Genomic DNA, 15,768 nt, shown 5'->3' on the forward strand with positions numbered 1-15,768 from the left:
ACTAGGTAAATAATCAGGGTGGAGATTAAAGATCCGGCTCGAATGCATGCACAGAAATCCCGCTGAGCCACTTTCGTAGTTCCTATAACCCAATTGATACCTAGGGAAATAGCCGTATAAACGTATTTATTAGATCAAGATAAAATATTATTACCAGTTTAAAGATATGGCGCTGTGAATAAACCGTCACATTGTTTAGTTTATCGTTTGAAACAACCGCTCCGAGAAAAATATCAGCCTCGCCGTTCACCATTCGATCTAAAGCTAAGTCATAATCAGCTTCGAGGATTATTTCATTTTCGAATTGATACATTAATTGCAACGCCATCCAAAAGTTACCGATGAATCCATCTAAACCTCCAGTCGATGGGTCGTACATCACGTACGGGTACATCTTAAATGATTAAATTTTAGTGCAGGGTGAGGATGTTTATCTGCGACTTACTTCGGTGACAAGTACGCGAATTTTACGCCCACGTAGCGCCCGATCGTCATCGGTGTACGGTTTGTGATAGGATGCATTCGTGAGCGAAATAAAATCGTCGCTTTGCGCTCTCCATATGTAAATTTGACCGCATTTCGAGCGCTGTGATGTTTTACGACATTTTTCAGGCACTGACACTGCCATAGCACTTAGGGCTATGACTACACTGAGCTGTAAAACTAAATATTATTAATATTAAATTATACGTGTGTTATTCCGACGCGTACCTCAATTAATATATTTTGAATTGTTTGCATCGTTTAAGCGAGTGACGGAGTTTTCCAGCTCCCATGGAATTTATATGACAGGAAGCGGTGGAAATCATTAGGGAAATTATAGTGTGTGCCTGTTACGAATGCTGTTACTGTCTGCGTACTCGATGTTTACAATGTTTACCGCCATTGTCCATTTCGATGTTTATCTGTTTAGCGTGGTGGAGGCGCCGGGCGCAGCCGTCGTGTTCTCACATGCTCGTTTAAATATTTATTTTCCATATATCGTTCATATGTAATTAGCCGGAATTGTCACGGCATGCCGGTCGTTAATCATTTAATGCCGACTCTTGCCTTGCGATAAACATCACTTGGAAATTTGTTTAAAACGCGTGTGATTATTTACTTATCATCAATCATCCTCGAGTGTAATTTATTTAATATGCTGCTGATCAAAGCAGTTCAAAAGTCAAACCAATCGAATTTAATAATAATAAATTGTGGAAATTTCGTTGAAGGAAAAATGCAACAATGCATGCAAATGAACGTGCGATCAATAACCAATCAGTGTGCGCCATCACACGCTGACTAATGGTGATGGTGACCCAAACTTATTCTTTCCAACTGTGGTAATTAGCTGGAGTTTAGCGCGCAAACAATATTGCCGGCGTGTGCGGTATTGTAAATAGCCTAAATCAATTATGGCCAACGATCCCGAACATCAATTCATCTGCCCAACAACGCCCAACACAAATGACGTTCATGTTTCATGCTTCCAAGCACCCCTCACGTTTTTAGCATGACATTTTTTCTTTCTTGTTTACGTGACTAGCCTATTCGATTAGCATTATCCTTTGAGATATTATTTACTCTGAATTAGGATCACTGGATCTGCCTTGGACACCAAACCAACTCGCTTAGTTTACTAACCCCATTTGCTAACTGGTTGCGAGCTCGGCGGATTGGTGTTTACCCTTTCTATTACATAATGAATCGACTGCATTAGCCCGCAGCTTACAGTCAACGTCGGAGTCGGAACTAACTGGAAACGGATAATTATTTTATTATGGTATTGAGAGGAATAAACTTGGAATAATCTTAAAATAGATGTAATAAGAAAGTCTTGATGTTTGTTACACTTTGACGCAAAAACTACTTAACCGATCAACATGAAAATTTGTACACATATTCTTAGTGGTCCCCGAATGGTTATAGGCTACTTTTTATTTAGTAAAATAAATTATTTTTTAAATAAAATAAAGAAATAGTTTAGCCAATAATACCTCTGCATCTGGCTATTTGACTACTTTAACGCCATCTAGCATTCCAGCAATGAAGCTCAAACCTAAGTACTATAGTACCATCACACTGTATTATCACACTGTATTACCGACAGCTACGTCAACATCAAATCCAATTGACTACACTATGGAGACTGTACACTATACTTCCATAGACTATACTTTCAGCCATTTTAAACTTCCCGCCATTCTACTTCAGTGTTACTTCTTCTGTGACTACAGACGCGTATGGAACCAACTTCATTATTTTAGATATTCGCGAGCGAAGCCAGTAAAATATATGTGTTTGATGTAGGTTTGACAGGATGTGTAGTGGTGGAGGATATTCGATCCGGCTTCGACATTAAATGCTACATTATGTACAACGTGCGCTCCGGCTAATTCCTGAGGGAATTATACATAACTCGCCGATCGCCGGCCGCCCTTCCCGAATGGAATTTATGTCACAACTCAAAAATGACCCACATTGATTAAATTTACTACTGCGGGCGCTCAGCAAAGGGATAACAATAAATAACTCGAGTGTCAAACTTGTTCGCCGTTTAATTCCAAACTATTAGGAGTGTGTACATAATTGACTCGCTTTATCTCTCAATCAGCTCGAGTGCGCGCTGGCAAATTACGTCTGCCATTAAGATTAAGCTAATTTAAATTCAATTTTATGCGTTTCGAGAACGAGGGCTGTCGTCTCGCAGAGTTTCAAAAACCGAGTGTTTCCAAATATCGATCGCCGCATTCGTTTTATGTTTCTCCATCTCAAAGGCGAGCTTCTTTCCTGATGAGTGCATTTTTTTGCCGGCTTTGTTTGCGTTTGCATTCGTATTCTCAAAGAGGTGAAAGCCGCTTTGCATACTCCTTAACTTACCCTATTGATATTGATTGAGTGCCGCTCCGTCCGCGACTCGCATTTTATTTCGGTAGTAATAAAAATGCAAATGCAATGTACTCTTATGTGATTATCTTTTCAGAGGAGGATTACGACGCCTTCTGCCTGGCGTACATGTTCACCTATCGGGACTTTGAAATGGGCACGTTGGGGTTGGCGTGGACGGGCGATTTGAAGAATGCTGGCGGTGTGTGTGAGAAGAACGGCGTAAGTATTTTATACAATTATTCTAAAATTAATCGAAGCCCAGCTTCACAACATCAAAACAACCCCCTGGCGTTTACCTCATGCGCATGTGTGGAAAAATATATACTGCCCGGCTCCTCCACCCAAAATGTCCCTTTTAATATCCACACACCTGTAATTACGAGCGAGCGCAGCTCCAGTATAAACATACTGCGCCTGCACTGCAGGGAGGATCGTAAACTAGTATCGCAGCTCTTAGAGTGGTCGTAATCAAATTACAGCATTATCGCGGCAGCATGAAGTCGTTAAACACTGGCATCGTAACGCTGCTCAACTACGGCAAGCACGTGCCACCTGCCGTCTCCCATGTGACGCTCGCCCATGAAATCGGACACAATTTCGGATCGCCCGTAAGTCAACATGCAAATGCAAACCGAAAAACATGTTTTTCCTATTGTGTTTCGTGTCATACTTTTATTATCCTATGCAGCACGATCCAGAATTGTGCACGCCGGGCGGCGACGACGGCAACTTTATTATGTTCGCGCGTGCCACATCCGGGGACAAGAAGAACAACAACCATTTCTCACCATGTAGCCTCAAGAGTATCAATCCCGTGCTGAATTTCAAAGCGCGTTCGCCCAAAGGTTGCTTCACCGAGCCCCAGGCCGCCCTCTGTGGGAATGGTGTTGTTGAAGAGGGTGAAGAATGCGACTGCGGATGGGAGGAAGACTGTCGCGATCAGTGTTGTTTCCCACAGCGGCGGTATCCACCAGTGGACGAACCACCATGTCATCTCACACCGCGTAGTGCATGCAGTCCCTCGCAGGGACCCTGCTGCACGTCGGAGTGCCATGTCAAATTTGGCGACAAATGTCGTGATGATAATGGTTGTCGGGATGCAAGTTTCTGCAATGGCCGTGGGCCACAGTGTCCACCATCAGTCAACAAACCCAATAAGACTATTTGTAACAAAGAGTTTGTTTGTTTCATGGGTGTACGTACCTCAATATCCAGTGATAAATATTTGATATTAAATTATAGTAATTATTTCAGGAATGTACCGGTTCTATTTGTCTCGCCTATGGTTTGGAGTCCTGCCAATGCATACCTGGTAAAGGTGATCCGAAAACCAAAGCATGCGAACTCTGCTGTAAGCTTCCCGGTGATAATCAACCCTGCATCTCATCGTTTGAGTGGAACGACATGCCATACGATATTCCCGACATGTACTCGAAGCCTGGCACACCATGCAATGACTACAGTGGGTATTGTGATGTCTTTCAGATGTGTAGAGAGGTAGATCCATCTGGACCACTCGCGACTCTTAGAAAACTCTTGCTTTCCGATGAGAGTATAGCAAGTTTCAAGCGATGGTTGCTAGATTACTGGTACGCGGTGGTTTTGATCATCTCTGTGATTATAGCGCTATTGGTAAGTCAATAATTAACCATTGTTTTGTTAATTAATCATTACTAACTTATTTTGCTCTAAACCAGGTGAAGGTTTTATTTTTAATTGATGAATTCAAGAAAAGTGAGTTGGTTTAGGCCAGAACGCTTGGATAAATAGTTGTTTATTATAAAATTACTGATTTTACACGAGTTCTAAATTCTACTTCGACTTTTAGATCTTCAGCACGAAGTTCCTGGGTAAAAACTCCGACATGCAAACTAAACTGAAAACCGTGACAATAATGCACAGCCAAACAACGGAAACGGTGCGCCTGCCTCCGGATGGTGACGGCGGTAATGTGACGGTACATCCAGCCTTCAAGTCCAAGCTGCCTCTCAAACGAAAAGTACGCGACGGCAAGGTGCGCAACAAAGCCAAACGTAATGCCAACAACAAAGAAAACACCAACAACAACAACAACCTAAACAGCCCCAGCAAAGCCGCCACGAAAATATCACCCAAAAAGAAGAAGCGCGTTTCTGCCGCTGTAGGCGCAGAAGAACAACGAAAACGAATCGCTGGTGATACAGCGGCCGTCATCGAGATACCTCCAAGCAAAGTGAAGAAGTCAATGCAGGCAACTGTAGCGGTCAAGAAGAAAAAGAAAAAGAAGGAGGTGATTGATTACAGCAGTGTGCAAGTTGACGCGGAAGGTAAAAAGGGCCTATTGGGTGCGGAAGTTCTGCATACACCGCTCACCCCCGAGGCGGACCCAGTGGGAAAGGTGCAGAACTGGTTGATGAAGTCACATGCAGCGCTGCCAAAGTCAAAATCAACACCTGTGGGTCTAACGACTGCGAATGCACGCAGTCCGCATAAACAGCGCCACAAGAAGACGACTGCTGCAGCCACCAACGCCACGCCGAAGAGCAACAGTGTCGGTAACATCACCGACAAGGAGAAGGAGAAGGTGCGGCTGCAGGTTGTGTACAAACCGCCTTTTAAATTTAGTGTCAAGCTGCGCAAACCGGAGAAAACGTGCGTTGTCATCGAGCGTGTGAAGACGTCGCAGGCGACGCAGACGCCGGCTGCAGCTCAGCAGCCGCATAAACTCAGTGATAAGACGGACAAACCTCGAACGGGCCTCTTAGTGCGAACCGTGAACGCCAAGTGTAACGAGGGAGTAGTGGCAGCTACTAGTCCAATGCAAGCAAACCTTTCCACGGCTCTCGCATCAGCAAACGAAATCGATTCTAATGTGCATACCGTCCAGTCAGACTTAGAGGTACTTCTCTCTGAGAGCGAGTTCCTATTCTCGGATGACTAGCACCCCTACATCCCCACACTCACATTCCCATCATTTTCGTTCCAATTTTAATGGCTGTGGAAAGCATTTTTCCAATTTGTACTGGTATTGGTTGATTATGCGACATGTTAACATTCCGGAACGCATTCCAACTCCTTTTCTATTAATATTACTTAGTTGATATGCGCTAAAACGTGAATTTTCAGATCGGTATGTCTAGTGTAGCGGTTTATACCAGTCGGTTTTCGACCGTTACGTTGCACATATACACTTCAAATCAATTAATCTGTGATTTATAACCAATATAATAAAATTAATGCAACTAAAACACGCGCCTGATGTGGAATTTACGTTTTCGCCAAGAGTTTATTCTTGTTTTTGTTCTTGCGACCAAACCAACTAACAAAACAGTTCAAAAAGGACACAAATTCTATGAATTAATTAAATATGCATAGTCAATGATGCAATAGGACATATCAATCAATTAAAAAGAAACATGAAGATATCAATCACATTAAACAGGCATTCCAAGCACGCGATCGACCGAACAATTATATAATTAAGAATGAAGCATATATTTATTTACAATATCAAACAAAACCTCTGTATATTGTAAACTCCAACGCAATGTAAGATTGTAAATAGCATTCCCCTTTTACAAACAAAGTAATATCATGCGCTTGGACTTATTATGGTATTTTTACGGTGCCATGGTTTTTGTAATTTGATTTCAGTTTCGAATTTGGTGACCAAAACTGAAAAATTGACGTGCCAAACGAACACTGTACATCCATCCCTTGAAACAATTCGGACAAAACGCTGAGACAGATGTGTTCATGAAACAAAAGTATTTTGTGTACCCGCTCTTCCAAAAACGAGAAAGATTCAACGCATTAGTTTCACACCCCAGTGGTTATTGTCAATACTCTAATTTATGCTAGTATTATATTATGAGTGATATTAAAAACAAATTTAATTAAATGTGTATTAAGTATTAATAATTGATTTTCTAACAGTACAAGAAGTATCTTCATTTATTTTGCCCCCGACATGTGTAAAATTTATGTATTTACTTATACTTTTGTTCCACTTTCTCGCGCATAAATTTCAATCCTTGCATGATTGCATCGTCCATATTATTAGTACCCGAAGACCGAGATCGTTTCGCACTGCTGCTGGGTCCATAATAATCAAATGAAGCAGGAGGAGGAACGCAATTACCATAATCCGTCCTTGGTTCATCTGATTCCTCATCACTGCACTCGTTTTGAATCGGAGCAGGTTCAATATTGGTCCTTTTGTATGGATTCACAACCTTGTCTCGTTTCGTGGTGTGTTTTGCGTGATAACTTTGAGGCGGTGCAAATTCTTGCACTCGTTTAGATCGTTGAATAGCGTTCCATTCATCTTGATCATACGGATCACGACATCCGCTTCGTATCCGCGCGGATGCGATCGCATCAACACCTTCTTTGCCCAGATCCCAGGGTCTCACATGCAATTGTCTGCGTAATTCGTTATTCTTATCATCAACAGAAGCTGCTTTCTCCACTTTTTCAACCAGTTCCTCTTCAGGTTTCCGTTTTTCATCCTGTTCATCGTCGGATGTCAAAGGTGGTAAACCTTCACGTGCCCTTTTACGATTTTGAGCAGCTCTTACCCTCGCAGCGAGTTGTCGCTCTCTGTTTTGCTTCACTTCCTGCGCTTGTTTCTGCTGTGCTTCAGTCTCTTTTCGAAGATTTTTCAACGCATTCTGTTGTTCGTTTCTTACAGATTCATCTTTGGAGAAACCGTAGTAACCGACGCCGTGCGTACGCGCTTCGCCGAATAGAATATCTTGATAATGAAGGTCTGATTTATCCATCAGTAATTGTTCTTCACGCTCCCATTGCTGGCGCAACAGATTGCGTCGCATATCGGCTGATAGAAGTTCATTCTTCTCATCATATTCAATATTTTCCTCCTGTTTCTTTGGTGTAGGACTAATACTGCCACTTTTGCTTTTATTTTTAGAATCCAATCCTTTATCATTCTGTTTAAAGGAAGCCAAGTCCTCTTTTAAGCAGGTTCTTGTCCTACCAAAACTGTCAACAAATTCTACCCATTCAGAGTCATCATCTGAGTAAGTAGTTTCATTAAATTCTTCTTCTTCCTGTGGATATTTATCAGGCTCTTCATCATCATCTGATGGTGTAGCTGCTTTGGATTCAAGAGCTTTCTTATCAAACTGGACTAAGTACTGCCTGTTGTCTTCTTTTTCCAGTTCATTTCTTGATCCTCTGGAGAGTTTCTCATACAGTAATGACTTTGTTTCCAACTGTAATCTGGAAATTATGGTGAATGTTATAGTAATTTGAACTACAAAATTGTTTAAATTATTACCTAACCTTGATTTTTTTAGTAATTCCTCATCAACAACATCTCCATCATTAGCAGCCCTGCTTTCAACTCCTCTGTTTTTCAACTCCAAAGGTTTCTTGTGGCTCTTTTGCAGTTTTATATGATTTTCAGCTTTCGCTTTCTGTAGCTCCTCTTGTTTTTTCAGAATCTCTGCCTTTAAGCTGAGCAACTGCAAAAATAAATTATTACTGTGTTCTATTTATTCAAGAAATACTTACAGATGATTTACTTATTTCATAAGTACTCATTTTATATTGTTATTGTAACTAATAAACTAACCACATAGGTATTTACATTCAGCTGTGATTGGCTTATAGTTGAAAAAATGTCCGCTAGGTTAAGTATATGAAACGTTGTTGAATTTGAATCGCTAACATTCTTTATTTTTTTTAGAGGACTCCTCTAAACATGCGTTTCGTTTTTTACCCCAACAGGACCAGCTGATAATCAGGAATGATTTAAATGACATTCAGTCAGTTAATAAAAATGCATGTGTGACAGGCAGCAAGAAAAAGAAACCTGATGTGGTTAGCTCGATGGAAGAGCAGAGCAATCACAAAAAGGGAGGAAAAGAGAGTGGAAAAAATGTACTGTTGAACTCTTCCTCTCAGGCACAGGACTCCGATGGCTTCGGCGGCGGTGGTAGCACCCTTTTGCGATGCACCTACAACAAAATTAAGTTCCGGAGCGCACCGGCACCGCCCTACCGGCTCCAAGATGCTTGCACTCAAGTACGCCCCAAGTGCGCGGCGGAAAAATCATGTGACATGGACGTGGTAGCAGGAAGCCTTGAAGGACAATATGTAATGCTTACGCGAGTAACACACATCCTGCATAATCTGCAAGATGAGAGCAAAGCCCAGTACGAACATATTTGTCAACTGTTAGAAATCAAGGCCAAAAAAGACTCAGCACGCACAATGGAGTCGCTACCAGCGCCCTACATACGCAAAATGGATTCAATACAACAAAAGTTCAGCATCTGTGCTAGCAGTGATATGATCAATGGACCTCGGCGGCAATCTTCAGTGGGCAGTAATATGCGTTGTCCAGGGACGTGCCCATCCTGCGGTAACACAATCAGACTACTAATGGCAGAAATCGACGAATTGCGAAGATCCCGCCAATTCCTACTACACGTACGCAACGAGGCAAACGAGATCCTCGACCAGGTAATGGCGGCTGCCCTGGCAAGTCGCCATGTTTGCAGCATCAGTGGAGCCAGTGCCTATAGCGGAATCACTCCCTTTACCCTCGATGACCTCCCAAGCATGTCCAACTACAAACCCTAGTTAAAGTAAACACAATATTCACAATCGCCGCGTATGCGTGTCCTTTATTTACAACAGTTACAGCCTGTCCCCGCCGCGCCGCCATTCTTCTGACACGGTGCATTTTTAATAACCTTGCAATTATAAGGACAATCAGGTTTGCACTGCGGTGTATTAGGGGGATACTCCAATAATTTAGTTGTTTGGGTATTACCCACATTGATATAGGCTGCTGCCTGCTGCAGAGCGGAAGTTAATGGCGACTGACACAGTACACTCTTGTCTATTACATGTACGTAGGAGTTACCGGTAGCTTTGTTCTTGTTTTTATGCTCGCAGGATTTACTACACCCGCGGCGACTGCGGTCGTCGCTGCCAGAGTCAGAGGATGACCGCCGTGATGACCGGCCCTTGCTGCGTTTCTTCTTGCGACTGCGACGACTTCGTTCGGATCGGTCATCATCATCATCATCGTCGTCGTCATCGTCATCATCACGATCTCTTCTTTTTCTGTCTCGACTGCGTTTTTTACTGCGTCTGGATGTACTCCCGGAGCTAGGGGATTTCGAGGCTTGATTCCTGCGGTTTCTAGTGGGGGTACTGGTACCGGTGCCTTTGGATGATCTGCGTCTTCTGCTACCTCTGCTGTTCTTGCTACCTCTGCTACTTCTACTGCTTCGACTGCCTTTACTACCTTTACTTCCCCTGCTTCCGACGCTTCCACTACGCCTGGATTTTCTTCGCTTTGTTGTTGATGAGGTACCTGATGCTCCGGTCGCAGCACTTCTCGTCGACATAATTTGATGTTATTCGTTACATCGTTATTTACATCCTCTGCTTTTGTAAGTAATTGACGACAGACAGACTCGACTGACGCCTGTCACCAAATGTCTTACTTTAAATATTTTTTCTTCATTTTTTTCTGTAATGGAATCATCTTTTCTTCTTGAAGAACAAGTGCGGGACTTGGAAAGTAAGCTATCGTACTCCAGTCAGACGATTAAAACCAAAGAACATGTCGTGCGGTTACAACAGGAGCAAATTAAGAAATTGGAAACTATGTATAAAAAATCCTTGGAGGACATCGCACGAGTTTCCTGCGAATACAAACAAGCACAGAACGAGTTGGAGAATCTCAGAATTATTCTGAAATCGGTGAGGACGACGTAAGAATCCCTTTAAAACGATCAATATTTATATAAACAGGTACAACTTATGTATTGCAGTATGAAAAGAGCAAAGAAATCTACGCAGAATATGGAATTGCAAGTTGATTTAAAACCTCCGGTGTGTATTGAAGACTTTCAGCATGAATATATGAAACAATTCAACGAAATTAACAACATTATAGGATTACAAACAGAAAAAAATCAATATATTATTGAACTGTTGCAAGAAGTAACCTCTAATCACTTGTGTGCCATTCTTCAGCGTGTAGAAGAACTTGCAACAAACACAGAAAATTTAACTGTTAGGAAAGTGCAAATACTTCCTATACTCGTAGAAAATGTAGAGGAAGTTAAAGACAACATGTGTCTCATGATCGAAGCAAACCATCAAACAGATCTCATAACTGTTGATTCTTCAACAAATATCACCATCAATGTTTCCTCGTCACCAGTACAGGCTGTAACTGCAACAATGAACGTTGGATCATCCCCTGAAGAGATATCTCTTCACACTTGCAGTATTCAATGTGAACTTAATACATATTCATCAATTTTAATCCAAAACACAGTCTATGATGATATATGTATTTTAAAAAGCTCTCTGCAGCGCATAGAAGCAGATGTAGATGTTAATGAGGAGCTTTTTGAGCATCTGAAACAATTAATGTTAACTTGTCAACATCTAGTTGAGTATATTTATCAGAAAGACAATGAAATCGCTAGTTTACGCACAAATGTAGACGTGATTAGCAGCATGTTAGAACGTACTAGTGTCTTGGCTATTGATGAAGTAAAACAACTGTGTAAAGATGTAACATTGCAGACAGGGCAAGAATATATGCGGATTATGCAAGAGAATGGTCGCGTTAAAGTGCATAATGAGATGTTAACAACCGAAATCGAAGAGTTAAAGAATCACACATGTGAATATCCACGAATTGTTGTAGAATTAATGAATGTAAATACACAAACTGAGTTAGAATTCTACCAAGATGTGTATACATTTAAAAGTTTTAAAATGCCCATGATGGTGTCGTGCAGCACACAAATTTACAACTGGGCGGGAATAACAGATCAGATACAGTTATTACGCCTTGAAAATGACGAATTAATAAAGAGAATAATCGATTTAAAAGAGGAATTACACTTAGCGCAGTTTAATCATATCGCAATGAAAGAACTACAAGAAATGTGTCTAAAACTTAGCCAAGATTCAAACCAAGAACATTACCACCAAGCCATTCAGGAGTTACAACTGGAAATTTATAACTTACGCGCGGATAACAAACAATTAAGTGATGGTGTTAAACAATTAAGAATTGTTGTTCATGCACATGATGAATTAATGCGAGAAAACAACATTGATGATTCCTCATTGTCTGAATTAAAGGAATTGAAATGTATGTGTCAGGAATTAACTGTAAGCTTAAAACACAAGACGCAGTTACCTCCAATTGAAGAGAAATTTGAAGTTTTAGTAAATCTAGAGAAAGATCTGAGGGTTTTAATGAAAGAGTTTTTAGAATTTAAATGGTCATCACAGATTGAACATGAAAAACTATTACTGAAACATTCTGACTTGCTAACGCACAATGAAGAACTTATTAATTGTTTGAATCAGTATAGATCTGTAAATGGGAGTTTATTACAGTCACATTATGATCTAGAGATTGCAAAGTGTAATGTTGACAATGAAAATCAAAGATTGCTTGCGGAAATTGTAAGTTTTACTTCTACAATATCAAAATCTAGTGAAAGTTGTGGAATCAATACAGATTTGACTATAGAAGACATTGTAGAGCTTAACCAAGTCAAAAGAGATAATTGTAAGCTGCAACAGGAGATGGATAATGTTCTGAAGCAAATAAATACTTTGGAAACACTAAATATGAATTTTGAAAAGATAAATTCGGAAAATAATCAATTAAAAGCTGCAATTACTGAAAAAGATAACACTTTATCATCATATAATAATTTAAAGGAGCAATTCCGCCATTTGCAGTTGCACACTGATGAAAACATCGAAAAATATCGTCATGAAGCTGAAATTCTCAAAAATGCAATTTCTAAATTAGAAATTGAGACAAATACATTCAAATCTGAATTAGAACAAAAAGAAAAAATAATAAAAGACAATAATAGTCTACAAAATGAGCTTGAAGACTTGCAAATCCAATTAAAAGCAGTTACCGATGTTAAAGATAAAGTAGAAGCTGATTTTGAGAGCTATATTCGTACAAATAATTTGTTACAGCAGACTATACACGCGCAAGACATCGGAATCGCAGAAGATTTATCTGAAACTAAAGAACAAAACGAAGCCTTACGCAGTCAATTAAACGATGTGCTTTATAATCAAGCAAATACAGAAAGTGAATTCGCACAGATTACAAACGAATGTGCAAATTATAAACTACAACTAGACAAAATGGCGCATAAAATGGCAGTGCATACACAAGAGCACCTCGCTTACAAAACAGACGCAGAAGAAGTCAAACAAGGACTTCTGATGGAGATTGCCAGACTGAAGCAGATGCTACAGTGTCCTGACGCATTCGACGTAAATGATTACCAAGGCGAAGATGGAGCGCGTAAACTCAAGGCTTTCATCAATGCAAAGGATTTAGAGATTGATCGCTTGATGGGGCAGAAGATGCGTGCAATGGAGATGATGGGTCGTGGTAGAGACACGTTCAAAGTGCAGCTTAATCCTAAAAAATGTTCAAGAGATTTGAGTGCAAGTGCAGGTAGTTGTTCCTCGAAACGTGGTCATCCACGTTCAGCTTCTGTTCCCCGCACAGCAAAACAAGCAGTTCCAAATTGGTCTAAACAGAATAATTCAACAAAATGGAAGTAATGGTATTAAATTTTGGTGCATATTCATATCAATTTTTTGTTATGACTAAATTATCTAAATAATTATCATCAACTACAATGTTTCTCAGCTTATTTTTGATTGCTACTGAGTTGGTATGTAATAGTCTAAGAGAGTTCAGGGCTGCTTGAAGGGTGAGTTGTGATTTCATCAACTGCCTGTCAGTGTGATTCAAAGACAAATTTGCATCATTAGCATGACTGGTGAAGAAATTGTTCATGTTTTTGTAGACTGTTGTGTTGTTTTCACCTGCAACACAACCCAATATAAGTGTAAGGAGGGAAACATAACCATCGGAAAAACTTACATAGTTTTTTATGTAAAAGAGAATCAAACTTCTTTTTAGGTGGAAGTGGATTAGCAGAAGTCTCAACTGGTTTATCAACAATCTTTGGTGTTTTGTTAGGGGTTGAATCAGTGTCTGATTCTGAATCTTCACCATTTACAATTTCTCCTGGTATACTAGCGGCCATCTTTGTCTGTGAAGAAACAATGATTATAAATTATTTTCTTACGAAAATTATAAGTTATTAAGTTACAAATGCGTTGGTAATGTCGCTGCTATCATCTTCACTGTCTGTTTCGGCTGCTTCTCCACTAACGATAGATGTTTTAATACTCATGTTTGAATTAGCAATGAATCAGCTGATCATAGACCAAGTCATTGACACAGTCATGTGTAAGTGTGGTTGCCTACCGTAATAACACAAGTTAACTTTTAATAAAGTTTGTTATACGTTTGATAAGGCAATAGGCCTAAAATGAACGCAAATTAACAATTTATGAGTACTGGAGGTCACACAACTAAGTTTTCTTCGTATTTTCTTATAAAATTCTTGATGTTTGTAGTGTTGGACATCATTCTACTTCAGATGACAGTACAGCATACCGCCCCAAAGAGGAGGCTGAGCACTGGACCAAATATGACTCGCCGATTAATAAACTACGGATGTATATGGAGTCAAAAGGCCTCTGGGATGACTCCAAGAATGCTGCGTGGATCGCCGAGGCGAAGAAGAACGTGATGAGCACATTCGGCGCTGCTGAGAAGCGTCCGAAGCCCGATTGGTCCGAAATGTTTAAAGATGTTTATCAAAAAATGCCTAAACATCTCATGTGAGTTACAAACATCATAATAAATCAATAAAAAATTAAAATATAACTTTTTTACAGAGAGCAAATGACCGAAATGCAAAAACACGTCGAAGCACACAAGGATAAATACCCTGTGAAGGAATACGGTTTATAATTCGTGTTTTTCTTAACTACTTTGAAATATATGTGTAAATATTTGAGTTGTTTGTTTCTTTGCTTATGTCCAACTCAAGTGGGATTTATTCACTGTGACTTGTACATAACGCAAAATAATAATAATTTTATCAAAATTAATAGTTTACAGACGACGACCGCGACGTCCGCCCTTCCTGCGAGTGGAGTCGGACGGGATCGGCGTGACATCCTCAATGCGTCCTATTTTCATGTTGCTACGCGCCAAAGCTCTGAGTGCACTCTGGGCACCAGGTCCTGGCGTTTTCGTCTTGTTGCCTCCGGTAGCGCGCAATTTGATGTGCAGGGCGGTGATTCCCAGGGACTTGCACTTTTCAGCTACATCCTATCATTGAAAAATGATAATAAATACCCTTGTTTTTGGTAATATAACAAATGTTAACTTACTTGAGCAGCCAACATAGCGGCATAGGGAGAAGCCTCATCTCTGTCAGCTTTAACTTTCATTCCTCCAGTGATTCTGGAGATGGTTTCTCGGCCGGACAGATCAGTAACGTGCACGAATGTGTCGTTGAAAGAGGCGAAGATGTGCGCAACGCCGAAGACGATTTCACCCTCACGAACTTGGGGTCCAAGCGAGACTTGGACTTCTTCCTTTTGTGTTTTTCCTTTACGAGGAGCCATATTTACCTTAAAGAATACAATACATTAACCATCATTGAGGCACTGGCACTCATAACCACACAAAAACAACATGAATAAATCCGCAAGTATTTTCGACATCCGACGTTCGAGAAACTCACTATTGCAGCAATACGTCGCACAATTAATGCAGATTTAAACCATGTACAGATTAAAGAATATTTTCTGTTTATTTATTAAAAGTATTAGATTTTACTCGTACCTACGTTGTGTTTCGGAACAGCGTATAGGGAGAAGAGGGCGCTGCGTGTGCAGAGGGAATCGAAGAGAAGTTGCGCATGCGCAGAAGCGCAGTAAAAGTCATTTTTCCGTCGCTGTTGGGTCGCAAGTCGATTCTTTAACGCAGATATAAAT

At 40.5% G+C, this 15,768-nt stretch overlaps 7 protein-coding genes across 9 annotated transcripts; 3 read left to right on the plus strand and 4 right to left on the minus strand.

Annotated features, from left to right (window-relative positions):
- The first annotated feature begins 621 nt into the window (after positions 1 to 621).
- LOC135791015 (uncharacterized) lies at positions 622 to 6,261 on the plus strand. The gene is made up of 5 exons (XM_065301325.1): positions 622 to 3,090; positions 3,351 to 3,479; positions 3,560 to 4,066; positions 4,126 to 4,503; positions 4,700 to 6,261. The coding sequence occupies exons 1-5, from the start codon at positions 2,938 to 2,940 to the stop codon at positions 5,789 to 5,791; spliced, it is 2,259 nt and encodes a 752-aa protein (XP_065157397.1). The 5' UTR covers positions 622 to 2,937; the 3' UTR covers positions 5,792 to 6,261.
- Positions 6,262 to 6,741: 480 nt separating this feature from the next.
- LOC135791017 (coiled-coil domain-containing protein 174) lies at positions 6,742 to 8,518 on the minus strand. Its single transcript, XM_065301328.1, has 3 exons — positions 8,389 to 8,518; positions 8,158 to 8,339; positions 6,742 to 8,094 (listed from the first exon to the last, which is right to left on the minus strand). The coding sequence occupies exons 1-3, from the start codon at positions 8,416 to 8,418 to the stop codon at positions 6,840 to 6,842; spliced, it is 1,467 nt and encodes a 488-aa protein (XP_065157400.1). The 5' UTR covers positions 8,419 to 8,518; the 3' UTR covers positions 6,742 to 6,839.
- Positions 8,519 to 9,506: 988 nt separating this feature from the next.
- Positions 9,507 to 10,238, minus strand: LOC135790844 (uncharacterized). The gene has a single exon (XM_065301126.1). The coding sequence runs from the start codon at positions 10,236 to 10,238 to the stop codon at positions 9,507 to 9,509; it is 732 nt and encodes a 243-aa protein (XP_065157198.1).
- A 130-nt stretch (positions 10,239 to 10,368) lies between these two features.
- LOC135790845 (cytadherence high molecular weight protein 2-like) lies at positions 10,369 to 13,467 on the plus strand. The gene is made up of 2 exons (XM_065301127.1): positions 10,369 to 10,607; positions 10,668 to 13,467. Exons 1-2 carry the CDS (start codon positions 10,369 to 10,371, stop codon positions 13,465 to 13,467), a joined length of 3,039 nt encoding a protein of 1,012 aa, XP_065157199.1.
- On the minus strand, positions 13,449 to 14,180 carry Blos3 (Biogenesis of lysosome-related organelles complex 1, subunit 3). Its single transcript, XM_065301330.1, has 3 exons — positions 14,025 to 14,180; positions 13,793 to 13,964; positions 13,449 to 13,734 (listed from the first exon to the last, which is right to left on the minus strand). Exons 1-3 carry the CDS (start codon positions 14,106 to 14,108, stop codon positions 13,496 to 13,498), a joined length of 495 nt encoding a protein of 164 aa, XP_065157402.1. The 5' UTR covers positions 14,109 to 14,180; the 3' UTR covers positions 13,449 to 13,495.
- Positions 14,122 to 14,780, plus strand: LOC135790846 (2-oxoisovalerate dehydrogenase subunit alpha, mitochondrial-like). The gene is made up of 3 exons (XM_065301129.1): positions 14,122 to 14,183; positions 14,335 to 14,601; positions 14,659 to 14,780. The coding sequence occupies exons 1-3, from the start codon at positions 14,122 to 14,124 to the stop codon at positions 14,732 to 14,734; spliced, it is 405 nt and encodes a 134-aa protein (XP_065157201.1). The 3' UTR covers positions 14,735 to 14,780.
- Position 14,781: 1 nt separating this feature from the next.
- On the minus strand, positions 14,782 to 15,717 carry LOC135791020 (small ribosomal subunit protein uS11). 3 transcript variants are annotated; one of them, XM_065301331.1, is made up of 3 exons: positions 15,617 to 15,717; positions 15,160 to 15,402; positions 14,782 to 15,097 (listed from the first exon to the last, which is right to left on the minus strand). In XM_065301331.1, the coding sequence occupies exons 2-3, from the start codon at positions 15,394 to 15,396 to the stop codon at positions 14,879 to 14,881; spliced, it is 456 nt and encodes a 151-aa protein (XP_065157403.1). In that variant the 5' UTR covers positions 15,397 to 15,402; positions 15,617 to 15,717; the 3' UTR covers positions 14,782 to 14,878. The 3 variants fall into 3 exon arrangements, with proteins under 3 accessions (XP_065157403.1, XP_065157404.1, XP_065157405.1); XM_065301332.1 differs by having other exon boundaries at positions 15,621 to 15,716; XM_065301333.1 differs by having other exon boundaries at positions 15,516 to 15,622.
- Between the last annotated feature and the right edge of the window lie 51 nt (positions 15,718 to 15,768).

This window comes from Atheta coriaria, unplaced genomic scaffold (assembly GCF_025399875.1).
Source record: "Atheta coriaria isolate IRGN ID8LTWV9N9 unplaced genomic scaffold, Caltech_Dcor_3.1 hic_scaffold_4_pilon, whole genome shotgun sequence".
Classification (NCBI taxonomy): Eukaryota; Metazoa; Arthropoda; class Insecta; order Coleoptera; family Staphylinidae; genus Dalotia; species Dalotia coriaria.

What these genes read in the sequence shown, in the direction of transcription:
- LOC135790845 (XM_065301127.1), top strand. Translation starts at nt 10,369, where the DNA reads ATGGAATCATCTTTTCTTCTTGAAGAACAAGTGCGGGACTTGGAAAGT. An exon ending in CTGAAATCGGTGAGGACGAC is followed by an intron (nt 10,608 to 10,667) that starts GTAAGAATCCCT and finishes TATGTATTGCAG; the next exon opens with TATGAAAAGAGCAAAGAAAT.
- LOC135790844 (XM_065301126.1), bottom strand. Translation starts at nt 10,238, where the DNA reads ATGTCGACGAGAAGTGCTGCGACCGGAGCATCAGGTACCTCATCAACA.
- LOC135791017 (XM_065301328.1), bottom strand. Translation starts at nt 8,418, where the DNA reads ATGAGTACTTATGAAATAAGTAAATCATCT. An exon ending in ATGAAATAAGTAAATCATCT is followed by an intron (nt 8,340 to 8,388) that starts GTAAGTATTTCT and finishes TTATTTTTGCAG; the next exon opens with TTGCTCAGCTTAAAGGCAGA. An exon ending in GAATTACTAAAAAAATCAAG is followed by an intron (nt 8,095 to 8,157) that starts GTTAGGTAATAA and finishes CATAATTTCCAG; the next exon opens with ATTACAGTTGGAAACAAAGT.
- LOC135791015 (XM_065301325.1), top strand. Translation starts at nt 2,938, where the DNA reads ATGTACTCTTATGTGATTATCTTTTCAGAGGAGGATTACGACGCCTTC. An exon ending in GTGTGTGTGAGAAGAACGGC is followed by an intron (nt 3,091 to 3,350) that starts GTAAGTATTTTA and finishes ATCAAATTACAG; the next exon opens with CATTATCGCGGCAGCATGAA. An exon ending in GACACAATTTCGGATCGCCC is followed by an intron (nt 3,480 to 3,559) that starts GTAAGTCAACAT and finishes TATCCTATGCAG; the next exon opens with CACGATCCAGAATTGTGCAC.
- LOC135791020 (XM_065301331.1), bottom strand. Translation starts at nt 15,396, where the DNA reads ATGGCTCCTCGTAAAGGAAAAACACAAAAGGAAGAAGTCCAAGTCTCG. An exon ending in CCGCTATGTTGGCTGCTCAA is followed by an intron (nt 15,098 to 15,159) that starts GTAAGTTAACAT and finishes TTTCAATGATAG; the next exon opens with GATGTAGCTGAAAAGTGCAA.
- Blos3 (XM_065301330.1), bottom strand. Translation starts at nt 14,108, where the DNA reads ATGAGTATTAAAACATCTATCGTTAGTGGAGAAGCAGCCGAAACAGAC. An exon ending in GCGACATTACCAACGCATTT is followed by an intron (nt 13,965 to 14,024) that starts GTAACTTAATAA and finishes GTTTCTTCACAG; the next exon opens with ACAAAGATGGCCGCTAGTAT. An exon ending in TCTTTTACATAAAAAACTAT is followed by an intron (nt 13,735 to 13,792) that starts GTAAGTTTTTCC and finishes GTTGTGTTGCAG; the next exon opens with GTGAAAACAACACAACAGTC.
- LOC135790846 (XM_065301129.1), top strand. Translation starts at nt 14,122, where the DNA reads ATGAATCAGCTGATCATAGACCAAGTCATTGACACAGTCATGTGTAAG. An exon ending in TGTAAGTGTGGTTGCCTACC is followed by an intron (nt 14,184 to 14,334) that starts GTAATAACACAA and finishes TGATGTTTGTAG; the next exon opens with TGTTGGACATCATTCTACTT. An exon ending in AAAATGCCTAAACATCTCAT is followed by an intron (nt 14,602 to 14,658) that starts GTGAGTTACAAA and finishes ACTTTTTTACAG; the next exon opens with AGAGCAAATGACCGAAATGC.